At 48.8% G+C, this 25,694-nt stretch overlaps 2 protein-coding genes across 2 annotated transcripts in view; both read left to right on the forward strand.

Moving 5' to 3' along the window:
- Positions 1-7,438: 7,438 nt before the first annotated feature.
- LOC135329676 (M1-specific T cell receptor beta chain-like) overlaps positions 7,439-25,694 on the forward strand; it is a 63,438-nt gene continuing 45,182 nt past the window's right edge. The window contains 3 exon segments of the mRNA XM_064518831.1: positions 7,439-7,485; positions 7,903-8,013; positions 8,015-8,205. Coding sequence (XP_064374901.1) covers positions 7,439-7,485; positions 7,903-8,013; positions 8,015-8,205 — 349 coding nt within the window.
- Positions 19,687-23,137, forward strand: LOC135329673 (trypsin II-P29). The gene is made up of 5 exons (XM_064518826.1): positions 19,687-19,842; positions 20,968-21,130; positions 21,827-22,080; positions 22,367-22,503; positions 22,887-23,137. Exons 1-5 carry the CDS (start codon positions 19,803-19,805, stop codon positions 23,034-23,036), a joined length of 744 nt encoding a protein of 247 aa, XP_064374896.1. The 5' UTR covers positions 19,687-19,802; the 3' UTR covers positions 23,037-23,137.

Consider the following 25,694-nt stretch of genomic DNA (forward strand, 5'->3'; position numbering starts at 1 on the left):
TGGTCAACTCGTTGTCCACCAGGACTCCCAGGTCCTTCTCTGCAGAGCTGCTTTCCGGCACCTCAGCCCCCAGCCTGTACTGGTGCATGGGGTTATTCCTCCCGAGGTGCAGCACGCTGCATTTGCCTTTATTGGACTTCATGAGGTTCCCCTCTGCCCATCTCTCCAGCCTGTTGAGGTCCCTCTGAATGGCAGCACAGCCCTCTGGTGTATCAGCCATTCCTCCCAGTTTTGTATCATCAGCAAACTTGCTGGGGGTGCACTCTGCCCCTTCATCCAGGTCACTGATGAATAAGCTGAACAATACTGGACCCAGTATTGACTCCTGGGGCACACTGCTAGCTGCAGGCCTCCAACTGGACTTTGCACCACTGATCGCAACCCTCTGAGCTCTGCCATTCAGCCAGCTTTCAGTCCACCTCACTGTCTGCTCATTTAGCCCACACTTCCTGAGCTTGCCTATGAGGATGTTATGGGAAACAGTGCCGCAAGCCTTACAGAAGTCAAGGTAGACAACATCCACTGCTCTCGTCTCCCAGCCAGTCATTCCAGCACAGAAGGCGCTCAGGTTGGTTGAGCATGATATCCCCCTGGTGAATCCATGCTGACTACTCCTGATCACCTCCTTATCTTTCACATGCTTGGAGATGGCACCCAGGATGAGCTGCTCCATCACCTTTCCAGGGCTCAAGGTGAGGCTGACTGGCCCGTAGTTCCCTGGGTCCTCCTTCTTGCCCTTTCTGAAGACTGGAGTGACAATGGCTTTCTTCCAGTCCTCTTTTGTTCACCATGACCTTTCAAAGATGACTGAGAGTGGCCTAGCAATGACATCGGCCGGCTCCCTCAGTGCTCGTGGGTGCACCCCATCAGGGCCCATGGATCTGTGGGTGTCAGGTTTCCCTAAATGATCTCTAGCCCGATCCTCCTCGACCAAGGGAAAGTCCTCCTTTCTCCAGACTTCCTGGTCTCCAGGGTCTGAGATTCCTGAGGGCCGGTCTTAGCAGTAAAGACTGAAACAAAGAAGGCATGCAGTATCTCTTCCTTTTTGGTATCTTTTGTCACGAGGAGCCCTTTCCCCTTTCAGCAGCAGGCCCACATTTTCCCTAGTCTTCCTTCTGTTGCTAATGTTGTTAAAGAAGACCCGCTTGCTCTCCGTGACATCTCTTGCCAGATTTAACTCCAAATGGGCCTTGGATCCCAGGCAGGCAACTGCCTTCTCACGTTTGGGCTCTCTCTCACTGCCCTAGCATGATGAGTCTCGTCCTCCTTCAGCATTCCCACCTGACAAAGCTGGCCCAGCCACAGCACACATGACATCCCGTTCAGTCTCCAGGCAAGGACTAGCTCTCCACATGGCAGATCCAAAGTCCCTGCCTCAAAGTGCTGCCACAGCCTCCCTCTGCCCTCCCATCAAAATAATCCCTCTCTCCCTGCTTTCATTCCTCCCTCCCTCCCTCATTCCTTCCCTCTCTCCCACCATCATTCCCTACCCCTGGAGAGCAGGGGTGTCCCAGGGCTGCAGGCTCCATGGCACCCTGCCCCAGACACAACTCCTCCTCTTCTCTCTTCCCCATGACCAAAGCTGCCCTTCGCATCTGGGCTCAGCCAGCCTCCTGTCTCCTTTTGCCCATCCAAAGACTTGCCATGCTGAGCAAGGGAGGGTGGGAGCAAAGACAGGGAAGAGGAACCTTTGCCTGAGCCTCTTCTCCCCTCTGCTGCAGACAGGCAGCCTCTCTGCAACACACACACACACACACACACACACACACACACACACATGCACACTCACACACACACACACACACACACACACACACACAGAGCCGCACGCACGGGCCATCATACCGGGATCATGTCCTCTGCAACTGCCCATCGCTGTCACTTTCCACTCATTGCCCTCCAGCCAATCGCTCCTCCTCCTCCTTCATGCTCCCCGCTGCTCTCCCCACCCCCACAGGACACCTTTCTCTCCCTCTCTCACACTCCCATCCTCACTCACATCCCTCTTGCACCAGGGACTCAGGGTGCAGCTTCAGCTGCAACCTGGCAGTCTTTGTGAGGCTTCCACAGGCAGGTCCCTGGAAGGCCACAGCCTTTTCCTCATGCTTCCTCACTGGGTCCTTGTGGCCATCCTGGCCCCTCTGGGTAAGTGAGCTCTCTGCAACTTGCACCAACTGCATCATTCCCGCTTCAGCTGCCCCCAGTTTTCTCCCGCACTTTGCAGAAATGTTTACTGACTCCTTTTTTCCCCTTTTGGTCCCTCACTGAATATTGACGGTAAGGATAATATAGGCAGATCTTTGTGGAGGAAGAGATATTTTATGAAAGCTTCCCTTCCTATACCAACTCAGTCACTATGCATTCCAGATTTTGGATATGTTTTCTCATTTCTCCCCCTTTTCTTTCCAGGATGGGCCCTGAAACAGTCCCCTGACACAGTCAGCAGAGTTGGGCAGTCTGTCACCCTGAGCTGTTCCCAAATGGACACTTCACATTATCAGATGTACTGGTACAAACTGCCTGTGGCAATGGAGTCCAAGCTTGAATTGGTTGTTTTTGCACTCAAAGATGTCAAGGTAGAGATCGAGAAGGATTTCAGTGATGGGCGCTTCAAGAGTAGTGGAATACAAGCTGAAGGTCTATCTCTATCAATAGATCCTGCCTCCCTTAATGACTCTGGCACATATTACTGTGCTGAAAGTGAAACACAGTGACTCAGCTGCTGAGAGAACTAAGCACAAATCTCCAGTTCACAGAAGTACCTTCCTTCTTCTACATGCAAACCTGGACTTGGATTTTTCACATTCTCTTCCATTCTCCATGCCTCTCAATCATCCTTTTTTCTCAGCAATTTATCCCTGCTCACTTCTTATTTTCTTCTTCCCACTTTCTCAAGGGAGAAGTGTCTGAAGGGTACCAACCCTTTTTGCTTTGTGGTGTCCTATTTCTGCTTATCACTTTTATCAATCTTCAAGCACCTCCTCTCTCATACTGCTTCTTTTCCCTGCTACCACTTTTCTAGCCTCTTTCTTCACCTTTTCGCACCACTGCTCCCTACCTTCCCTGCCATATTTGCCACCTCCCTTCCCATACCTTTCCTTCTGGCCTAATTCACTCCCTACTCTCCCTGCAGAAAGGGGTCATTTGGGTCTGAGTGTTTGGCCATACAGCCCTTCCTCTCCTGCTCATGCCTCTGCTTTCCCCAGGCTGCTCCTTCCTGAGAACAGAGGAAGACTTTTCCCCATAGAGGACATCTCCTCCATAGCCAACTGTGCTCTCACATTTTGGGGTCTCTCATTGCCCTGCCCAACCCCATTGTGATCTATCTCTTCCTCCCTGAGCATTTCCTCCTCACACATCTCTGCCTGGGAGATCTGTGCTGCTGCCTTGGTGGGCTTCTGGAAGGATGCAGCCTTTCTTTATGGGTCCCCACTGGTTCCTTTTGGTGATCTTGGCTCCCACAGGTAAGTGAGCTTCCCTCCCTGTTGAGCAGCTGCATCAGTTCCTCTGCAGCTGCCCCAGCTGCATACCCCATTGTGGGCAGTGCTCCATTCCCCAGGGCTTCATGAAAAGAGGGCCAGAAATGAATGACGTGACAAGATTTTCCTTCCCTTCTTACTCAGAGACTTCTAGAGATTCCTTTTCTCTAACTGTTTTAATACTTCCAGTGAGAGCACTGAAGTCGTTACATTTGAAAACAAATTTCCTGTTCTATTTGACACTTATTTTTTTGTCTATACATCTCTCTCAGGGAAACGGGGCACTGTCTGATATCTTTGCTGACATTCTCATCCCATCCCATACTTCAAGCATGTGTCCTTATGTCCCCTTCAACCGATTTCACTCCTCTCCTCCTCACATCTCTTCCTTTTTCTTTCCAGGATGGGCCATTCAGCAGTCCACAGACACAGTTGTTAGAGTGGGAGACTCTCTGACTCTGAACTGTACCCAAGAGGAGAATCCACTCTCAGCTATGTACTGGTACAAGCTGCCTGTGGAGAAGGATGCCAGGCTGCAGCTGGTTGTATATTCCATAGAAGGTGGCAAGGCAGAGTTTGAGAAGGCATTTGGAAACCACTTCCAGAGCAATGGAACCAAAGGCAGCCGCTTATCTATGCAGACAGATCATGCACTGTTCAATGACTCAGGCACATATTTCTGCGCTAAGCAAGATACACAGTGACTCAACAGCTGGAGCAGCATGGCACAAACTTCTCCACGCAAACAGGGGACCTGCCCCCAGCACACACAGCCCTGTATTTAGCAGTGCTACTGCTTTCTCCTCTTGCACTCCCACTCTGTCTTTTCAAGGCTAGTGGTGGTTTCTTCTGCCTGTTCTCTGCTTGCTTTCTATTTTCTTTCTTTACTCATTCCATCTCTGAATCACCTTCTGACCCGTCTCTCTTCTTGTACTCACTCCCCTCTCCTCATTTCTCTGCCATCCACAGCCTACTCAGTTTCCTCCTCTACTTTTTCTGTCCCACTTCTCTTCCCTTTCTTTTCTGTCCTCTCTCACACCTACTCCCTTCCTATTTCCATGCTCCCCTTCCATTTCTGATCCATTTCAGCCTGTTGTACTAGCTCACTTTCTCTGTCAAAGGCAAGCAGGATGTGGAATAGCTCACACAGACCTTTTCCTCTTCGCTAGGTTACAAGTTTCCTTGTCCACCCCAACAGCTCCTTCCTGAGAACAACAGAACTCCAGCCAAACCACAGGGTTGCCCTAAAGTCCTCCTGTACTACATAAAGATCACAAGACTGAAGCAAATCTCTTTCTCATTCCTCAGCTGAACTTGGATAACCAGTTCCAGACTCATAGCTGAGACACTAGCAAACTGCAGTGTCCCAGGCCGGGAGTTCCACATGGCTCCATATCTTCGTCCATGACTCTGTCCTAGAAGGCCTCCTTTGTGCAGGCTGACCACAGCATGCAGGCTGCACAGCCATCTCTGATAGAAATAACTATACTATCATGTGGAATTCAGCAGAAAGCAGAGGGACCCTGGTGGTCCTGCCTGACCAGCACGTCCTCTGCCCCGAGAAACCTGAGCGGATGCTCCACTCAGTCAGAGGTCATCTCCACAGTAAAACCTCTCCAACAGAGAAGTCATCTGCAGTTAACTGTTTCATATACCTCAGCCCAGAAGTTTTCTTTCCCCATTTTATACAGTGATGAGTACTCATTGCACCCAGGACAGCCCTTCCCCATACCTTTATCAAGACATCTCACAGGGCAGGCAGAAATGAGTTCATGTAAAACATCTCCCCTTCTCGCTGCCCTGAATACCCCTCTTATATCTGCCCTAGTCACCCTTCCATGAGAACATCAAATGGCCACTCCAGGCCACAGTAAAGGCCCCCATCATCTGCAGGGTCTTGCTCTGCAGCTCTGGGCCTGCTGGGGAGGAGCTGAATTGCTTTTAGTTCATGCCCACTAGGAAAGAACTGGAAAAGACAGAGGGGCTGGAGCAGCTGGTGAGGCTGGCTATGATAAACCCACTGCAGATGTTCCAGCTGGTTGTGGGTTGTGGACTGCAAAGGTTTGATCCAAAGGGCCTGGACACCATTCCCAAGTGCAGTGTGGCTGTACTGGTGAAAAACATGGGGATGGGCACGCCCACTACTATCAGCTTCTTCACCCTCATCTGTCTTGTATGGGAGATTTCACCACACTTCAGCTGTGGTCTTAGGCAGTGTCTTGGTGCTGTGTTAGGGCCCTGAGTGCATTCCCCCTTCTAGAAATTTAGTTAGCTGAGTCTAAGGTCAGCTCCTTCTCTAATAAGACCTGCTGTAAAGAAAGCTTGAAGCAATTGCCTGCTCCTCCTTCCCTTGAGAGCTGCTTTTAAGATGAGGCTCTCACTTTGGGCCCCACCCATGCTACATCACATCTGCGTAGCAGCTATGTGTGCACCTGGTTTCGTTTCTCTTCATTTCTGACCCTGATCCAGACCTGCTGACTTGACTTTCTGGATTGGCCTCTGACTTGACTTGTCACTGTGGATTTGTTGGCTGATCATTATATTAAGATTGACCCTGACCACCGTCTCTGGACTTGATTCTGACTTGCTGACTTAACTTCGTGCGTCCTTGTTGGTGAGATCACTGCCCCTTCCTGCTTTGCTACTGATGTCAGCTCCTGGATCACCTAGAGAGCAGCCTGTGCTTGCTGCTCCCTGTGACTGAAGGACTGCTTGTCAACAATGTTTCTCCCCCCGCCTTGTAGGGAAGGTTCTCCAAGAGTCTGCCCCTGTAAGCCCTCAGGTTTGGGGTGCACACTGGATTGAGATGGAGCTTGCACTGACAGACCTTTACCGAGAAGCTGCCTGCCATGCCCTGGCAGCCCCCATCCCTGGCACTGGGAACGTTCTTCACATCACCAAGGTGCCCAGGGCAGGATAACCCACCTCCCCTCCTGGACCCACGGATTGAGGTCCTGCTTACCATCCTCGAGTATAATTTCCCTTAGTCTAATGTCATCTCCTCTCCTCCAGCCATCTTGTCTTCCAGTGCAACCACCATTTCAAGAAACAGTCTCCAACTACTCAGCACTTTTTAGTGGGACAAATGTTAGGACTTGGGCAAAGGAATACCCTGATCTGTAGCACTCACCTAAGGGTGTGGGGAACCTCCCATTCCGTAGCCTAATATGTACAGCCCACTGTCTCCAGTGTTCTGGCCACTAGGACATGGAGGATGAATAGTTACTGGGTCAGGAGCCTGAAAGAGGAGAGACTTCATCTCTCCTGTGTGTATCTCAGATAGCGGAAATAATCCCCACTTCTCATCTGCAGTGTGCCGAAGCAAGGGCAATCTTTTTCCTCTCATTCAGATCCCTCTTTGGAGGAGAGAAGAACATTTACAGACTCCTTCTCTGTCAATCTACAGTGCACACCAGGATCATTATGTCAGCAGCTTGCTCTCGATCTGGGGCAACATGATGAGCAGCACTGGAATGAACAGAGATCCCACACTAAAATTTGTGGAGCCAAGAGTCTGTGAGTTTCAGGGGATCTGGAAAGGAGAGTCAGATATGAGACAGAGAGGCAAAAACAAAATCCCATTTCTGTGTCTCCTTTCCTTGCATGATGCCTTATTTTTGCATCTCTAAATCAATGCAAAAGGGAGAAGGGGAAACCCTCAGCATCCTTCTGTCCTGCCTCAAACTCAGGCTCCCACACAGGTCCACCATACTCCTGTTATCCCACACACAGATATAAAGCCGGCTGTTCAGGGTTTGTGTCACCCACTGCTGTGCATGAATAATCAATGTTCCCAGACAGCCAACTGCATTCTCACATTTCAGGCTCTCTCACCTCCTTGCCCATCCCCATTGAGATTTCTCTCTTCTTCCCTTGCTACCTCCTTCTTGCACATCTCTGCGTGTGGGAGGTCTGTGCTGCTGCCTTGGTGGATTCCTGGAAGGACACAGCCTTTCCTCATGCTCCCTCACTGGTTCTTTTTAGCCACCCTGGCCCCCATGGATAAGTGAGCCTCCCTCCCCCTTGAGCAGCTGCATACCCAGTTGTGGGCAGTGCTTCATTCCCCAAGCCTTCCTGGGGAGAGGATTTGAAATTAATAGTTAGGACACTTCTCCATTCCTAGACTGGAACATAGGCAGATTTCCAAACATGACTTCTTTTTTTCCTGGTTTCATCATCCTCTGAAATATTTCTGATACAGATACACTTTCTGCCAGCTTTTTCTGTTGGTCTTTTATAGGCAGATGAGAAACTGGCCCATAAGTTTGAAATCCATCCCATCCCAGCCCAGCCCATCCCAGCCCATCCCTTATTCGTTCTAGATTTCCTGTGTTTTTCATCCCCTCCCACCTCAAATCATTTCATCCCCTGCTTAGTCTCTCTCTTTTTTTCTTTTTTTCTTTCTTTTTCTCCTGCCAGGATGGGCCCCTCAACAGTCTCCAGATTCAGTCATGAAAGAGGGAGGAGCTGTGACTCTGAGCTGTTTCCAGATGGGAACCACACATGCCTACATGTCATGGTATAAGTAGGCTCCAAGAAAAGGGGACCATGATGCAGCTGGTAGTGTTTTCAGTGGAAGGTGAAGAGGCAGATTTTGAGGAGCAATTCCACAATCACTTCAAGAGCAATGGAATTAACGGCTATCACTTGTCCTTTTCAATAGATTTTGTCTCAGTTAATGATTCTGGCACATATTACTGTGCTAAGATACACATTGACTCAGATGCTGAGGAAGCTGAGCACAAACCTCTCTGTACAAAAAGGGCTCACCCTTCTTCTCACTCTACCCTACATTTGGCATGGGAGTCTCTTTCTTCTCATCTCTTCATTTCTCCCTTGCCTTTTCCAACCACCTCTCTTCACTCAAAGTTAGCTCCTCTTGCCTGTCCTCTTCATTCCCTTCTCCTGTTCTTCTCTACACTTACTCAGTCTCTTTTCCTTCCTTCCCCCCTCTCTGTCTACTTTTCATCTCCCTTCCTTCTTTTTTGATACCTGAAAGGACAATTCAGTATCTTGCTTGGCTGGTATTATAGTGGAGGACTTCATGTAGTGTCTGGATAGAGTACTCTGACATGCTGAAGAGAACCTGGCATGGTCCGTGCTGTTGCGAATGACATACGGAAACTTAATAGTGACATTCTGAAGGCTAAATTCATGCCGCAAGAAAGGACATTGAAGACCAGGACCTTCTCTGACATACTGCCTGTTCCATGTGTGAGGCCTAAAAGGCGGGCAGAGATCCAAAGTCTGAGCTTGGGAGGATGTAGTGTAACAAGTTTTCAGTGTACCTCTAAAATAGAAACAAAAATAAACTGCACAATTGCGGTTAATAGGGAAGGCTTATTAGAATACCTGAAATGCCTTTTGACTAACACATGCAGTATTCTAAAAATGAAGCAAAAGCAAATCTTATGAATGTTTCTATGACACTGTTGGAGGGCTGAAAAGTACAATAGGGGAAAAAGCCATTTGGTAACAAAAAACAATGCCGATTGAATAGAAAGACCTGCTGGAAAGAGAATAGTAAGTGGGGCATGGTGTTGCCAAGGCACAAGTTTTACAGAAGTAACAGAGAAGGACATCCAAGTCATGGATTGCCAACATATAGGAAAGGTAACTTCACAAATAACAGCGGAAAGTGTTATGGGAAATGAGAAGCATTACAGGAACCTTGTTGGTAGAAGTCCCATATTCTAGTAATATGATGGTAGTATTTGGTTTGCTCTACCAGCCCCTTGTTCAAGAGAATTACACTGATGAAGATATAATGCTGAGTGAGATTAGAGATGCTGCATATTTTGGACAGAAAGTAATATAAATATAAATAGGAGGCCCATCCACAGCTCTCCCCACACAAAAGCCCTGAGAAGTTGCCCACACCTTAAACACAAAGCACAAATACTCTGATAGCTGGGGATATTCTGCTTCCTCTATCTCTGGGGATGGCCAACAGGCTACTGCTTGCATAGGTGAGGCCAGGGGTCCCTGCAGAACCAATCTGGGTGACTGTGGGTTCATCTGTGTTTTTCTTCACCCCATCACAAGATCCAGATTTTTCTCTTTTTCTATAGAGAACAGGGTGGTTAGTGATGAGACAGGGTTATTTCCAAGGATGATGCCAGAGTCTGGTACTCTCTGACCAGGTTCTTTTAGATATTTCACACATGGGGAGCATAATGTTTAATATAAAAGTTTACTTTGAAAGTATTTGATGTTACACGGGATTATTGACTTAGCAGTATACTGAAATCACAATACATGTGTATGCACTTAACATAAAATATAGCAATTGCAATATACAGTTCAATCACAATACCAATGTGATCCCCATTACTGCTTTCGATAATATGCTCACCATCACAATGCTGGGTGTCCTTAGTCACTGGGAAGGAATACATGGGTTGCAGACAGCTCAAGCCTGTTGCTCTCTTTGAAATTCCTTTGATAGTTGTTCAGGTTTTATATTCTGTGTTGGGCTGAGCCACATATGCACTTCCTCCATGCTGGTCTGGCTAACTCAGGGAAACATTCACATTCTTTTGATAAACTCAGGAAGAAACGTTTACATCAGTGGATCCACGCAACAGATACAGATGCTTATCTAAAACAAAAGTCATCCTCTGGTCCCCTTTGTGTTGCCATAAAGTCAGTTCTCTGTGCAAAGGCTGTGCAAAGGTGGTTAATGAGTCACATCCTACATTATTCCTGAGCTTCATGGGCACCTCGCCCTTGCCAATCTCCTCTGAGCCTTCTTCCATTTTAGGGGTTTATTGGTCTGTCACAGGTGAAAAAGAGACTGATTGTCAGGGACCTTCATCTTGAAAAGCCATTGTCTCTCTAGAGAAGCTAGGACCTGCAGATTGCCCAAGGCCAGCTGCACTTCCTTGCAGCATCTCTAACCACTGGAAAAGCTGAAGAAGTTCCATGGAGCGGAGCAACGTACTGATGTGAGCAGATCAGCGACACAGAGCTGATGCTGGAGAGAGAGATGGTAACAGAGGCCCAAACCATTTCTTGTGCTTGGAGCAAAGGGCACAGCAGAGTAGCTTGCTGACAATAACACAAACCTAGCTAAGTGACAAGTGTCTATGCCATGGGGGAATTTCAGTTCACTGGCAGCACTGAGACCTTGCAGGTTGCAGGGGATCATGTCCTTCCCTCAGTGAAAGAGGGCAAAGAGTGCTGAACTCACTAACCAGCAGCAGGGGAAAGAGACATGCCTGGTAACTGTATGAGGGTGGAGGAATCTGGCTCCTTCCAGCACCTATCCAACTCAGTTGAGGTAAGGATCCAGGTTAACACACACTGCCCTGTATGCCTCAACAGACATGCACAGAACGCAGTGACACAGTGGCACAGAAGGTCACTTCTCTCCTTGTAATCCCAGACTGATGTGAGGTTTTCCTGCCTTTGTATTGGCATTCAAATACATTGCATGTGATCCTAGAGGACTTTTTCCTGAGAAAAATATATTGTGCCTATCTCAATGACTCAGGCACCTATTACTGTGCTAAGAGATATCTCAACGACAAAGCATCTGAGAGAGCCAAGCACCTATCTCTAGGCAAATGGCATTTATTCTGTCATGTTCCACTCTTCTCTCTCCCCGTTTCCTCCCATGTCTGGCTTCTTTTTCATTTTTTCTGTTTTCTGCTATTCTATGCCGCTTCTATCTTTTTAGTTTACTCAGATACTCTTTTTCCATTTTCTTTTTTGAGACACAGCTATGCTGCCCATTGGGAATTTAGGCAACTGTTTCATGGAAGGCTACAATCCCAGTGACAGTAGGGACTGGGGAAAGTTAAAATCAGGACCCAGGAACACCTCTCTGTTCATTTGACTATTCCAGGATAAATAAGCAAGCCCACTATGCCCAGCTAATTGAGCAAAATGGTATAGATAGCAGCATTAGTAACATAGCCTCAACAGGTCATAGCACTAGTACATAAAGTGAACAAGCCCTAGTAAGAAGTTGCTACAGTCCCCCAGGCACATCTTTCAGGGAGCTTCCTCCAGAGGAATGTTTAGTCATATGGTCAGTGTGTGATTGGGTATTTGGGAGTGTTCATGTTGCTGTTTGCTATTTTCTTCAGTATGTAACTGAGCCCACTCTGTTGGCTGTTTGATGCAGTTGTGTTGCACCTGCATATTTCCTCAGAAATGAGCTTCGTTATAAATTTCAAAAATAAAAGTAAAAATCAGCCATGTTGTGGCTCATGAACCACACCAACAAAGATGACAAACTATGCATTTCATGATCTTTACACAGCCTCAAGCACAGACTGGTGTACTGGAAGTCTGACCTGCTGGAAATATTCTGTCTGAGATGGCATTATCTCTAGCCCAAGATTTTCTCCAGAAAAAAATACACAATCAAAAATTTGAAGGCCGCCTTGAGATTTCTCTGCACTGATGATATCTCTGCATTGAAGAATGTATATTTTTTACTGGAAGCTAAATATTGTAGCTAATGGATTTTAACATACTACACGTTTATTTTGAAAAAAAAAACCCTCAGTGTCATGTCTATTTGACAAATTTCTTCTCTTGAGTAATGTGTGTTTCTTCTTTTTTTATAGAATGCAGTGTTTTCTCAATTATTCAAAAATAAGTTGAATGAGGGAGTACACATACTATTCTGTTTCCTTCCCCCACTTTTTCAAATGTGGGAATGTTCACCATTTTCCTTGGAAGGCATTTCCCTCATCTAATCTTAATGATCATATCAATCTAAGTACTGAACAATTTTTTTTTTAACTTTTGGAATGTTCTGTAGATACTGATTTTTGTCACAGAAGTATCTTAATATAATAATATATAGATTACTGTGAATACAAATAATGAGATATCCTGAAATCCTTCTCTGAAGGATGGTTTCTGTCATGATGCTGACCTTGCTAAAGTTTGAGGAATTTAATGGACATTTTCCTAGAAGCTGCCAACTTCGCCATATTAGCTCCTGAAAGACATGGGCTAATCTCAAGTTACTGTTGACCAAAGTGATGCTTGACAATGCTGAAACAGTATGAGAAACTAAATAAGAATAATTTTTCTACTGCAATTTTCTTCAATTTTTTCAAGAACCCTGGAGAATTGGTGCACACAGTGGCACTGCCCAGATGAATATTTTTTCTTCATTTTAAAGGATGTGTCTGAGCCAGGGAATCTTCCAAAGGACTGGATTAATTGTCTTGGGCTTTAAACTGCTATCGGTGAAGAGTTTTCTTACAAGCATCTTTTAACTTGAGAAAAATAAGATTTAGAGTTTTCCTGTGGAAAATGGAAAAAAAAAGTACAATTAATCAGGACATAAATTATTAGAATTATCAGAATTAACAGAAGCTATCCAATACCATGATAATTAAGCAGAACAAGAGCATTTCCCACTCTATAACAGTGTTGAATTTGACTCCCTCATGGATTTTTAATTGCTTACTCCAAAACACATCATTTACACAGAGACAGAATGATAACAGACATTTTATACCTTTTTTCATCCTAAGGCACAACTTTATTATCATCCTAAGGCACAACTTTATTAATCTAGTTTAGTAACTCCTTAGGCTGTGAAGGAGATCTTCCTTTTTCTTCTTTTCATGGGTTTTAAAGATTGTGCCTTAGAGGTTTCATTTCCAGCCAAAATCTGGGAATATCCAGTAATCATGATCTGAATTGGGAAGCTGCACCATACCTGTCATTACCTTATTATTTTTTTGTATTCCTTTGCTTCTTCTTTGATATTGAAAGAAACTAACTCAGTCTGAAAGAAATAGATTTTTGAACTGAAACCAGAAAGTCTGTCCTTCTAACTACTTCCCAGAAGGCAATGACTTTTAGAAGTTATTAAACTCTTGCAAAAAAAGTATGTAAGGAGGTATGTATCCTATAGGTGAAAAGTTTCATTTTGCTTTTCATTTTTGTTGCTGGCCTGTTTTTCTGTCCTCTTTAGACCAGAAATTCAAAGTGTAACTCCCAAGAGATGCACTAGAGGTCATATTTAACATCTACTACACAAAGTTCACAATCGCTTTTCATTTCCCGACACAGAAAAACTGCTCTGAATAAAAATATTCATCTTGGAATGAGTAATAAATTGTAATGCATCTGAATATAGTAGAATGTGCAGCAGAGCAGCACTGAAATAACTGCACTGGGTCTGAGTTCTTACACAGTGTAATTCTCAGAATTAACTCCCAGAGTCTCCATCCTGTTTTTCATTTCCCATCAAGTCTCTAAATATTCTCTCCCTCCAAGAGCTAAAGTCTGACTACCACTGGAAGAACATGTTTTTAACAATTCATACATGACAGACAACACTCAAACTACAAATGAAGTTGTGTCTCCACGCACAAGGCACGTACAGTGCATTTTAGGACATTCATCAAAACTTCATTGGCCTATGGAATTGAAAGTGTCTCAACACGTCATATCCTAGCATTAAGGTGAAAGGACAAAATGTCAAAGAGTTCAGATGGAGAAATAGAATAGTATGAAAAATCCAGACAGGGTTTCCATGAAAAATAAAGGAGAATAGATTATCAGGGAGTATTTACTTAAAATAGGCATTGAAGGATAATCTGAAACAAAACTATAGAAGAGTATAAAGGCATATTAAACTAGTTCAAAAGTACTAGTACAAACTAATATGCTAAAAGCTCTATTGCCTTTAAAATCATCACAAAATTTCAAAGAAAAATGAAAACGTTATGAAGTTATTTAAAAAAAAAATTCATTTATATTATCTACAATTCTTTGAAAAGACACTGAAACCGTAATACATCCACCACAGGGCTCAACCTCAATCTCACTATAAAAATTATTGAGATTTCCACAGCTCTGAATTCTGGTATAACCCTAGAAACTTGGCATTAGGCCCAGAGAAAGTACATTATTGCCAGGTTCACAGACAGAATATATGTTTTCTACAAATATGTACAGGCGAAGAACTTCAGGCAAATAGGGGAGGGAGGTCAACAAAAGGGGAGGAAAATGACAGAACCTCAGCAATATTGCTTTTTATTGTTCGGAAAAAGTAATGTCAAGATTACCAAAGCAGGTTGTTGAAATTAAATATATATACTACATTCAAAGTGCTAGCAAGAAAAGAATCAGACACAATCATATATCTATTTGGAGCCTTACATATTCATAAGCTTCACAGACAATAATGTGCCAGATGTTTCCCTGCAGCACTTTCATCTGCCTGCCCTACACACCTATGAATTGCAGGATCCCCCTCTCTCTTGCAATTCTGACCTGGACCAAGACACCATTGCAAGACCACATGGACAGATACTGGAAACCAAAAATGTCTGCTCCTATGTGATGTTACCCCTGTGAGGGACAGCTCTAGGCAATAAGAGAGCATAGTTTGAACAGCATACTGCCTATTCCCTAACCCTTCTCTGCTTTGAAGGGTGCCCTGAGACCTGAAGAAGGAAGAACTGATATCCCACAGTATGAAGAAGTAGGAAGCGTGTAGGCAATGTCACGGGCTGGTCTGCACATGGGAATGAAAGGCATGTCAATAATTACACTTCAGACAAGATTACTGTCCACAGTCAATCAAAATAGAGCTGCAAAATAGGACCTCCATTAAATACAATGCTGACCTCGGGAAGGACCTCTCTGCATCCATTATTCCTCTACGGATCTGGAGTGATCATTACATGCTCACATCACTGTGATATAGGCCTTTGATCTCTATTACCTCCATTCTGTCTCACAGCCCTTGCCTTTAGAGCAGGCACCCACCCCCAATTTACGAGGCTTTAAATTACCTAAGTTAGCACACGATCTGTAGAGAGCGTCCACAAAGACACCCCCCCCCCCCAGAAGGGTCTGTGCACATGTAAAGCCTGTGTAAATTGGGCTGCCGCGGGGCAATTTAAATGTCTCCAAACCCAGACAGGCCCTCCGTGCTGTGAGACTCGGGCGGCCCAGTTGTGTGCGACGGGGCACTCCAGGGGATCGTGTCATGGGGAATTGGGTGTGCTCTGAAAGGCTACCCCGGCGTCTACACCAATGTCAGCTGGATCCAAGAAACCATTGCAGCCTACTGATGCATCGATGACCACCCGCCTCCTTGGCCACTGCCCTCCTGCCCCATCGCTCTCCTCTCAAGAAGATAATAGCACAAATAAAAACATACTTAAGAGCCTTACAGATATCTCCTTTGGGGGTGGAAGCTCACTCTACACAAGTGGGGCTCCCCGCAGCCCTTACACCAGCTCCTCCCAGACCTTCCCTCCCTGCCTGTTCCGGTTTAGGTACGTGCACTGGGAGCTGCGCCCTAGAGCTGCTGGGCTGGCAGGCAAGGGGACAGGGCAGCACACCACCACCTAGGAGGTCTTGTGAGCTGGACTCCTCCTTCTCTTTACTCCTGGCTCTCTTCCTGAGAGAGGGAGCAGAGCTGGATCCTAACAGCAGCAGAGCAGAGTCCCACCTAGCTCCTGCTAATGGTGATATTACCTTCTCACAGGCACTGTGACAGCTTTGATGGTGCTCACTACACCTGTGATGGGGGGTGGAAGAGCAAGCAGAGACAGGCACCACCTGTGGCCAATGATCCTCAGCCTCCCCCTTCACTTCCTTGGGGACAGCTGAAGCAGGAGCCCCCTCACACAGGGGGACCGGGCCCACCAGCACCTGCACCTGACACAGAATAGCTGCTAGGGAAAGGAAAACAGTGGCAAACAGGTAGGGAAAAGGCCAGACATCCCTCAGCAGTGTAAAGCACCGAGGCAAGATCAGCTAAGAAAGGAAGGATGGGGTGGGGGTGGGGGTGGGGGTGGGGGTGGCGGGAGGGAAAGGGGGCTGGTTGCCTCTTTGTGTTTGGCCTGCTGCCATTGAGAGCACCCGCACTTGGGAGCGAGAGAGGGACACCTGGAGGACTGGTGGCAGGAGGCAGTGAGGCAAAAACACAGCAAAGAGAGACTGCGGTAGTGGAGGGAAGGGTAGGAAACTCAGGAAAGGACCAGTGCTCCTACCTGCAGCCAGAAGCACAGGTATAGCCCAGCCTCTGCGGTGGTGGGGAACGGACAGCCTGCTGGGGATCTTCAGCAAGTGACTGGCCCGCACAGAAAGGACTTCCTATCCTTATAGGAAGGGCCCTGCAAGGACACAGCAGGTGGCGGGGGCGCATTGGCTCTGATTTTGAAGGTTTTATTTAGGCCATCCCGTCCCGCATGTGTCTAGGTTCACATGGAAAGTTAATTGAGTTAGCTGGTTTGTTTGTTTGTTTGTTTTTCCTGATAAAAGCTAGCTTTAGCAACCACAAGCCTTTTGGCAGATTCTTAGGCCATGAATGGTGAGAGAAGTTGGGGCTTCCTCAGTGTAAGGCTCTCACAGGCTTGGAACCACTCTTGAAACCACTTGCAACGGGAACTGACCTGGGATCTCTTCACAGGCTGATGGAGCGGAAGGCCGAGGTGCAAGACAGCCCTGTTACATTTCATCTGGGCTGGTAATTTCCTTCTTATGACTTACAGCGATTTGGTTTTTTTTTGGGGGGGGGGGGGGAGGTAAAGCTCGCTACACATGAGTAGGGCTCCCCGCAGCCCTTACGCTAGTTCTTCCTGTGCCTTCCTTTCCTCTCCTGGTTTAGGGTCTCCTCTTAGCCTCTGTAGAAGAACAGTGAGAGCAGATGGAGTTGGACTGGAGCAGATGGATAGCCACATCTCAAGGTGTTGGAAGTTGAGGGGAGGAGAGAAATATGAGCAGAAGGTTAAAGCGGCACTGACAGCCATCCTGAAAGCTGCCCTGCCTATAAAGGCGTCTGACAGTGCACTCTCTTTCCAGGTCCTCAGGCAGACATAGCAGTGAGGCACTGCCTCCCAGAGCTTTGCCAAATCCCTCCAGTTCTCATGGCACGTTTGTTTTGGTCATGCGTGTCTTTCCTTGCCTGTTACCTTTTTTTGTTTTTTACATGACATTTTGCTCTATTCTCAGTTTGGGAGGGATGGGTTACAGCGTGTCTGGACGCCTAGCAGCACAAAAGGCATGACTTGCAACATGCCATGGCCATTCTGTGAAATACACAGGCCCACCACTTATGGCACACCTATGTCATCAAAATGCTTGTTTGCGATGCATGTCACATCTCCTGCTTTGCTCTAGCATGGGCTCCCCAATGTAGTGACCTAATCACACATCACTGTTAAGTGGATGGGAAATGTTTAGCATGGGTGCTCTTTTGTCAAGAGACAGTTTGTTTGTCGTTATGCCAGTGCCTCAGGTTAGCTCTTTCCCACCCCTGCTTAGATCCACAGCAGCCTGTACGTCAGCTGCAGGAGAAGAAGGAGCTCAGCAGCAAGCAATAAGAAAGGGGACTTGGCACAGACACGGTGCCTGGGGGGGGGTCCCTCCTCCATCCTTGTATAGCCTGCTCTGCCTGCTGATGTTGCCAAGATCTTCCTCCTGCTTCAAGTGCCCCCACTGTGGAAAGCGGATTGCTCTCCTGAGACTATTGATGAAATAAATGCCAGTCATGTCCACTGTACAGCTGGTCTATGCCATACGGCTCTGCAGAGAGCCCTGAGAGTCACTGCTAGAAGAGCCCCAGGCAGACCTGGCCCCAGCTTGATCCTCTCCTGTGGATCAACAACAGGAATATCCCCTAGAAGATGAGGAGGGTCGGGTTGGAGAGGCCAATGAGAATAGCTGCACGGACCAGGGCAGGACTGGGAAGGCCATGACAGTGAGGTGGAAATGGATGTAAGTGACCAGGGGCACCCCAGATGCTGGCAAGCGTGAGCCACACTGCACCTTCTGAGAAGGGAAAGTCAGAGAAAACCAGGAGATCAGCTGCACGCAACTATATTGCTAGGAGCTGGCTGGAAGGGAAATAGTGCTGCCTTGTCAAGTCAGAAACCTCAGCTCTCTATTACCTCCATTCTCTCACAGCCCTTGCCTTTAGAGCAGGCACCCACCCCCAATTTACGAGGCTTTAAATTACCTAAGTTAGCACACGATCTGTAGAGAGCGTCCAGAAAGACCCCTCCCCCCCCCCCGGAAGGGTCTGTGCACATGTAAAGCCTGTGTAAATTGGGCTGCCGCAGGGCAATTTAAATGTCTCCAAACCCAGACAGTCCCTCAGTGCTGTGAGACACCGGGATGGAGTGTTTGGGGAAAAAAGGGAGGTTGAGGAGGCACTGGGAAAAGCGCAAGGTTCTCACAAGGCTGGTGAGGTGGCATGGTCAGGGAAGGTTGCGGAGGAGGTTGGCTGTGGGAGCCAGTGCGGCTGGCGTGGTGAAATGCAACGGATGAGGAGGGGCAACTGGCACCAGAGAAGCAGAGAGAACTGGACTAGAGGTAGCACGGGAGTGGACTGGTTGGGCTTGAGAAGTGTGAAAGAATGAGCGTAGGACTGACTGGGCAAGCGGTCTGGGATGGCAAGCCTGAGGAAGGAAAGATTTGTGTAAACAGAATTGCCTGCAGGCAGGTGGCCCCAAAGACACTTGGTGCACCAGCGTAGGCAGCCGGAAGAAACTGGCACGACATGCCCTAAATGCACCAAGACTGAAGAGCCATCTGATGGGAATCACACACGGTCACTGTTGACCTAGCCACAGTCCTAGACCGGGCCCGAAGTACTAGCACATATACCTGGCTCTGGGAATGGGCTGCCGGTGCCTTCTCTGTGCTGCAACGGTCATTTTTTCCCCGCTGGAACTGGAAATGGAAAGCCAGTCTTCACTTGGTGCTGTCTTTCACGGCAGTGCTATCCAAAGCCAGTACAGACAGGAGACCTCACCGCTTTCCTTGCCATCACATCTCTTCTTACGGTCTCAGACTGAGTTAGAACACCTCCCCTCCCCCTGCCCCTTTTCTGAAGGCGAGAAAGCCTTCCGTGAAGTGTAATTACCCTCCTCTGCTCAGTGCTGGTGAACATGCCACTGACCCACTGCAAGGTTTTTCAGGCTCTTTTCAAAAGTAAACTCCATCTCCAGCGGCAAACAACTCTCTCATTCAGTGCGGTGATGCTGCGGTGGAATGCTGAATGCTGGTGGCTCGAGGGGCACAGCAAGGAGAAGGGCTGGTGAAGGGAGGGACGGGTGCAGGGCAGCTCTGTCAGGGGACAGGCAGTGGCACCTTGTGTTTCTAGAAATACACTTTCCCAGCTCAGGTACCGCAGTCAGCTGTGTCATCACTGTACCCAGATAAAAGAACTAAATTTGTCCAGGCTGACGCAAGATCCTGGGAAGGGGAAAGCTGCAGAGACCCTGGGCTGGCAAAGATAAGGCTCTCCAGGAGTATAAAGCGGTGCGCTTGCCAAAGCCACCTCACAGAGTACATCTCACAGAGCCTGGTGACAGAGGCGCCATGAAGGTCTTCCTGATTCTCTCCTGCCTGGGAGCAGTTGGTGAGTTCTCCAAAGCATCGGATCCTCCAGCTCTCTCTACACCTCACTCTTGCCTTGTCTTCTCTGCCTGCATTTCTCTTTCCCCAATGGCCCAACACTCCGCTTTTCTCCCATTCCCACCCGTGTCAGAGACTCGGACTCCCAGCCTCCTAAAGGGACAGAGGAGGGAGCATATGACGGGGTGTACAAAATTGCGAGTGGCCTGGGGAGACTGGAGAAGGATGGATTGCTTCTTGTCCCTTCCTGTACGAGAACCGGGGGGCATCAAACAAAGCTGGGAGGTTTGGCAGGTTGGAAGCAAGCAAAAGATTATTCCTCTTCTTTTAAGAAAGCGGTGAACCCCTTTCCACAGGGTATTGCAGATGCAGAAAGTTCACACGGCCTCAGAAAGAGAGGCGACACATTTGTGGGAGAAAAATCCGTTGAAGGCTATGAGGTTCAATGACACCCCCTGTCTGACCTGGCAGCCTCAGGTCCCTGAGTTGCTGGAGGCCAGGAGCGTGTCTGGGGAAGGGTCCCCCCTCTTCTGCTCTTTGCATCTGTCATGGACCGTGTCAGAGACATGCTCCAGGCCTGCGATGTTCTAGTGGTCTCAACAAATGTGCTCTTTCTTACATTCTGCTCCAACATCAGCCTCGGGCTCCGCAGAGCCTGCGTGCTCTCTCTCAGATTCCTGCACTACAGGGCTTTCCCTTCTCTCTTGCTCACCCCCTGTCCCCCCTCAACAAATTATAAATTCTGCTGACACTCTCTGCTGCATTTGCCCTTCTCCAGCTCTCACCCTACACGGATGGGCACCATGGCCTTTCACCACGACACAGCTGTCACATCCCACGCCAGCGGTGCCGTGGAAGGAATACACTGGAAGCATGCGCGCATTTCATTTGTGAAGTTCTTTGGCAGCTCCTGCTCTTCCGTTCTTTTCCTGACGCAGGGGGGTAACAGTCAAAGACTCGCGTTTCAGAGCAGTGCAGAAGGAACCCAGGAGTCACTGCGAAGACTGACTTCTGACGCTCCAAACTCTTCTGGCCTTTGCTAACTGCTCTGCAGCTCATTGCCTGCTGCTACACTGTAAGAGAACAGATTCAGACCCGGCGCTGTGAAAACCAATTCTCTTTCCCCCAGTTGCTGTCCCGGGGGATGCTGACGACGACAAGATTGTGGGAGGCTACAATTGCCCAGTAGGTTCAGTGCCCTACCAGGTGTCCCTGAATGCTGGGTATCACTTCTGTGGAGGTTCCCTCATCAACAACCAATGGGTTGTGTCAGCTGCTCACTGCTACAAGTCGTAAGTATGGACTGACTGGGGTATCTGGGTGGATCCTAGTCAAACCTTGCAAACCCACCAGATCTGCAGCTACGGCGCCTAGCAAGGCAAGCCAAGACAAGGTGGCAGGGCATGCACGGTACACCTGAAACCAAGGGAGACACGCTGCCCTCAGTCCCACCGTCTTAGAGGATCTTTCCAACGTTCCTGCATTCTCAGCATCCTTTTCCATGCATCCTAACACACCTTTCTGTGCGCACCGGCATGTCCCCATAGCAGCTCACCAATAGCTTCTCCTCTTGCCTTTTGTTCTTTTTCATTCCCCCAGACTTTCCCCCTGGATCTGTTTCTGCCTGTTTCTGGGGCATACTTCCATGCAGACAGCATGCAGCTTCCAGATCCTGCTCCCCTGCAATGGGGAACCTAAGCTCTCTTCCCTAAGCGTTGTTCTAGGTGTCTGGAGGGATCCTTGTATGCTCACGCCATTGCCACGGTGGCCAGCTGGGGATCCGCTGGACACAATGCCCATCTGGCAAGGCTTTCCAGTCTCTGTCTTTCATGAAATCATGAAGTTCCTAGAGCTGTGTGACACGCCATGAGCCTTTGACTTGGGCAACACTCCCTTGCTCTCTGCCAGGTTTCTGCCAGTCCCCTTTGTGGCACCAAGTCATTCTACCGGGTGCTAACTGCTGCTCTTCTCTGCTGCTAATTTTGCAGCTATATACAGGTGAGGCTGGGAGAGTACAACATAGATGTGCAGGAAGACAGTGAAGTGGTCAGGAGTTCTGCAGCAATCATTCGCCATCCTAAGTACAGTTCAAGAAGCCTTGATAACGACATTATGCTGATCAAGCTGGCATCCTCGGTGGCCTACAGCGACGACATTCAAGCCATAGCTCTGCCCAGCGCCTGTGTTGAGGCAGGCACCGAGTGCCTGATTTCGGGGTGGGGAAACACAGTGAGCAGTGGCTGTGAGTATCAGCGCACGTTGCAGGTGGCTGGCCACGCTTCTCCTGCTCTGCCACCGGATTCCTGAGACCCACGTACATTTCACCCCTGCTTTGCAGCCTTCTCTTCCTCTAGCCCCGAGCTCCCCACACTGCCCTGCCAGTGTGTCTCAACCTACAATGCGCTTTGCATTTCTTCATGCAGGCCAAGCATTTACTTCACCCTGCTTTGCTGGATGGCTCTCGCACATACGTCACTGGCAGTACTGAGTCCCGAGATGAACCCTAATTTTCACTGCTCTCCCGGCAGCCAGTTACCCTGAGATTGTCCAGTGTCTGCAAGCTCCAGTCCTGAGTGACCAAGCGTGTCAAAAAGCTTACCCGGGCCAGATCTCCAGCAACATGGTGTGTGTAGGATTCCTGGAGGGTGGGAAAGACTCATGCCAGGTAAGAGCTGGTGCCTGGGCAGAGCTCTGGCTCCGACGCTTTTGTGCCTCAGGCTCCGTGGCATATGCCAGAGCTCGTCAGAGTGCTTAGGCTTCCTCATCTCCAGGTGTGCAGTGCCCTTCCAGCAGGGCTGGGAGACAGGGTGGGCTTCACGCAAAACCAGCAGGTGCAGCCACACCTGGTTGGGCACAGAGTGCAGCAGCGGTAAACTGTGGCGGTGCGGGAGCGGGTCAGCAGATGAGGGGTGGTATCTTTCTGTGCTCCCATACCACGGCCTGCTCCACCTCCCTCAGTGCTCCCTGGGTTCTTTGTAACAGGCCAAGACCTTTCCGGGTGAGATTCTGCTTTTAGATCAGCTCATGCTTCTAACTTTTTCCCTCCAGGGTGACTCGGGTGGCCCAGTTGTGTGCGACGGGGCACTCCAGGGGATCGTGTCATGGGGAATTGGGTGTGCTCTGAAAGGCTACCCTGGCGTCTACACCAAGGTCTGCAATTATGTCAGCTGGATCCAAGAAACCATTGCAGCCTACTGATGCATCGATGACCACCCGCCTCCTTGGCCACTGCCCTCCTGCCCCATCGTTCTCCTCTCAAGAAGATAATAGCACAAATAAAAACATACTTAAGAGCCTTACAGATATCTCCTTTGGGGGTGGAAGCTCACTCTACACAAGTGGGGCTCCCCGCAGCCCTTACACCAGCTCCTCCCAGACCTTCCCTCCCTGCCTGTTCCGGTTTAGGTACGTGCACTGGGAGCTGCGCCCTAGAGCTGCTGGGCTGGCAGGCAAGGGGACAGGGCAGCACACCACCACCTAGGAGGTCTTGTGAGCTGGACTCCTCCTTCTCTTTACTCCTGGCTCTCTTCCTGAGAGAGGGAGCAGAGCTGGATCCTAACAGCAGCAGAGCAGAGTCCCACCTAGCTCCTGCTAATGGTGATATTACCTTCTCACAGGCACTGTGACAGCTTTGATGGTGCTCACTACACCTGTGATGGGGGGTGGAAGAGCAAGCAGAGACAGGCACCACCTGTGGCCAATGATCCTCAGCCTCCCCCTTCACTTCCTTGGGGACAGCTGAAGCAGGAGCCCCCTCACACAGGGGGACCGGGCCCACCAGCACCTGCACCTGACACAGAATAGCTGCTAGGGAAAGGAAAACAGTGGCAAACAGGTAGGGAAAAGGCCAGACATCCCTCAGCAGTGTAAAGCACCGAGGCAAGATCAGCTAAGAAAGGAAGGATGGGGTGGGGGTGGGGGTGGCGGGAGGGAAAGGGGGCTGGTTGCCTCTTTGTGTTTGGCCTGCTGCCATTGAGAGCACCCGCACTTGGGAGCGAGAGAGGGACACCTGGAGGACTGGTGGCAGGAGGCAGTGAGGCAAAAACACAGCAAAGAGAGACTGCGGTAGTGGAGGGAAGGGTAGGAAACTCAGGAAAGGACCAGTGCTCCTACCTGCAGCCAGAAGCACAGGTATAGCCCAGCCTCTGCGGTGGTGGGGAACGGACAGCCTGCTGGGGATCTTCAGCAAGTGACTGGCCCGCACAGAAAGGACTTCCTATCCTTATAGGAAGGGCCCTGCAAGGACACAGCAGGTGGCGGGGGTGCATTGGCTCTGATTTTGAAGGTTTTATTTAGGCCATCCCGTCCCGCATGTGTCTAGGTTCACATGGAAAGTTAATTGAGTTAGCTGGTTTGTTTGTTTGTTTTATTTTTCCTGATAAAAGCTAGCTTTAGCAACCACAAGCCTTTTGGCAGATTCTTAGGCCATGAATGGTGAGAGAAGTTGGGGCTTCCTCAGTGTAAGGCTCTCACAGGCTTGGAACCACTCTTGAAACCACTTGCAACGGGAACTGACCTGGGATCTCTTCACAGGCTGATGGAGCGGAAGGCCGAGGTGCAAGACAGCCCTGTTACATTTCATCTGGGCTGGTAATTTCCTTCTTATGACTTACAGCGATTTGGTTTTTTTTTGGGGGGGGGGGGGGAGGTAAAGCTCGCTACACATGAGTAGGGCTCCCCGCAGCCCTTACGCTAGTTCTTCCTGTGCCTTCCTTTCCTCTCCTGGTTTAGGGTCTCCTCTTAGCCTCTGTAGAAGAACAGTGAGAGCAGATGGAGTTGGACTGGAGCAGATGGATAGCCACATCTCAAGGTGTTGGAAGTTGAGGGGAGGAGAGAAATATGAGCAGAAGGTTAAAGCGGCACTGACAGCCATCCTGAAAGCTGCCCTGCCTATAAAGGCGTCTGACAGTGCACTCTCTTTCCAGGTCCTCAGGCAGACATAGCAGTGAGGCACTGCCTCCCAGAGCTTTGCCAAATCCCTCCAGTTCTCATGGCACGTTTGTTTTGGTCATGCGTGTCTTTCCTTGCCTGTTACCTTTTTTTGTTTTTTACATGACATTTTGCTCTATTCTCAGTTTGGGAGGGGTGGGTTACAGCGTGTCTGGACGCCTAGCAGCACAAAAGGCATGACTTGCAACATGCCATGGCCATTCTGTGAAATACACAGGCCCACCACTTATGGCACACCTATGTCATCAAAATGCTTGTTTGCGATGCATGTCACATCTCCTGCTTTGCTCTAGCATGGGCTCCCCAATGTAGTGACCTAATCACACATCACTGTTAAGTGGATGGGAAATGTTTAGCATGGGTGCTCTTTTGTCAAGAGACAGCTTGTTTGTCGTTATGCCAGTGCCTCAGGTTAGCTCTTTCCCACCCCTGCATAGATCCACAGCAGCCTGTACGTCAGCTGCAGGAGAAGAAGGAGCTCAGCAGCAAGCAATAAGAAAGGGGACTTGGCACAGACACGGTGCCTGGGGGGGGTTCCCTCCTCCATCTTTGTATAGCCTGCTCTGCCTGCTGATGTTGCCAAGATCTTCCTCCTGCTTCAAGTGCCCCCACTGTGGAAAGCGGATTGCTCTCCTGAGACTATTGATGAAATAAATGCCAGTCATGTCCACTGTACAGCTGGTCTATGCCATACGGCTCTGCAGAGAGCCCTGAGAGTCACTGCTAGAAGAGCCCCAGGCAGACCTGGCCCCAGCTTGATCCTCTCCTGTGGATCAACAACAGGAATATCCCCTAGAAGATGAGGAGGGTCGGGTTGGAGAGGCCAATGAGAATAGCTGCACGGACCAGGGCAGGACTGGGAAGGCCATGACAGTGAGGTGGAAATGGATGTAAGTGACCAGGGGC

Source organism: Dromaius novaehollandiae, chromosome 1 (assembly GCF_036370855.1).
Source record: "Dromaius novaehollandiae isolate bDroNov1 chromosome 1, bDroNov1.hap1, whole genome shotgun sequence".
NCBI classification, from domain to species: domain Eukaryota; kingdom Metazoa; phylum Chordata; class Aves; order Casuariiformes; family Dromaiidae; genus Dromaius; species Dromaius novaehollandiae.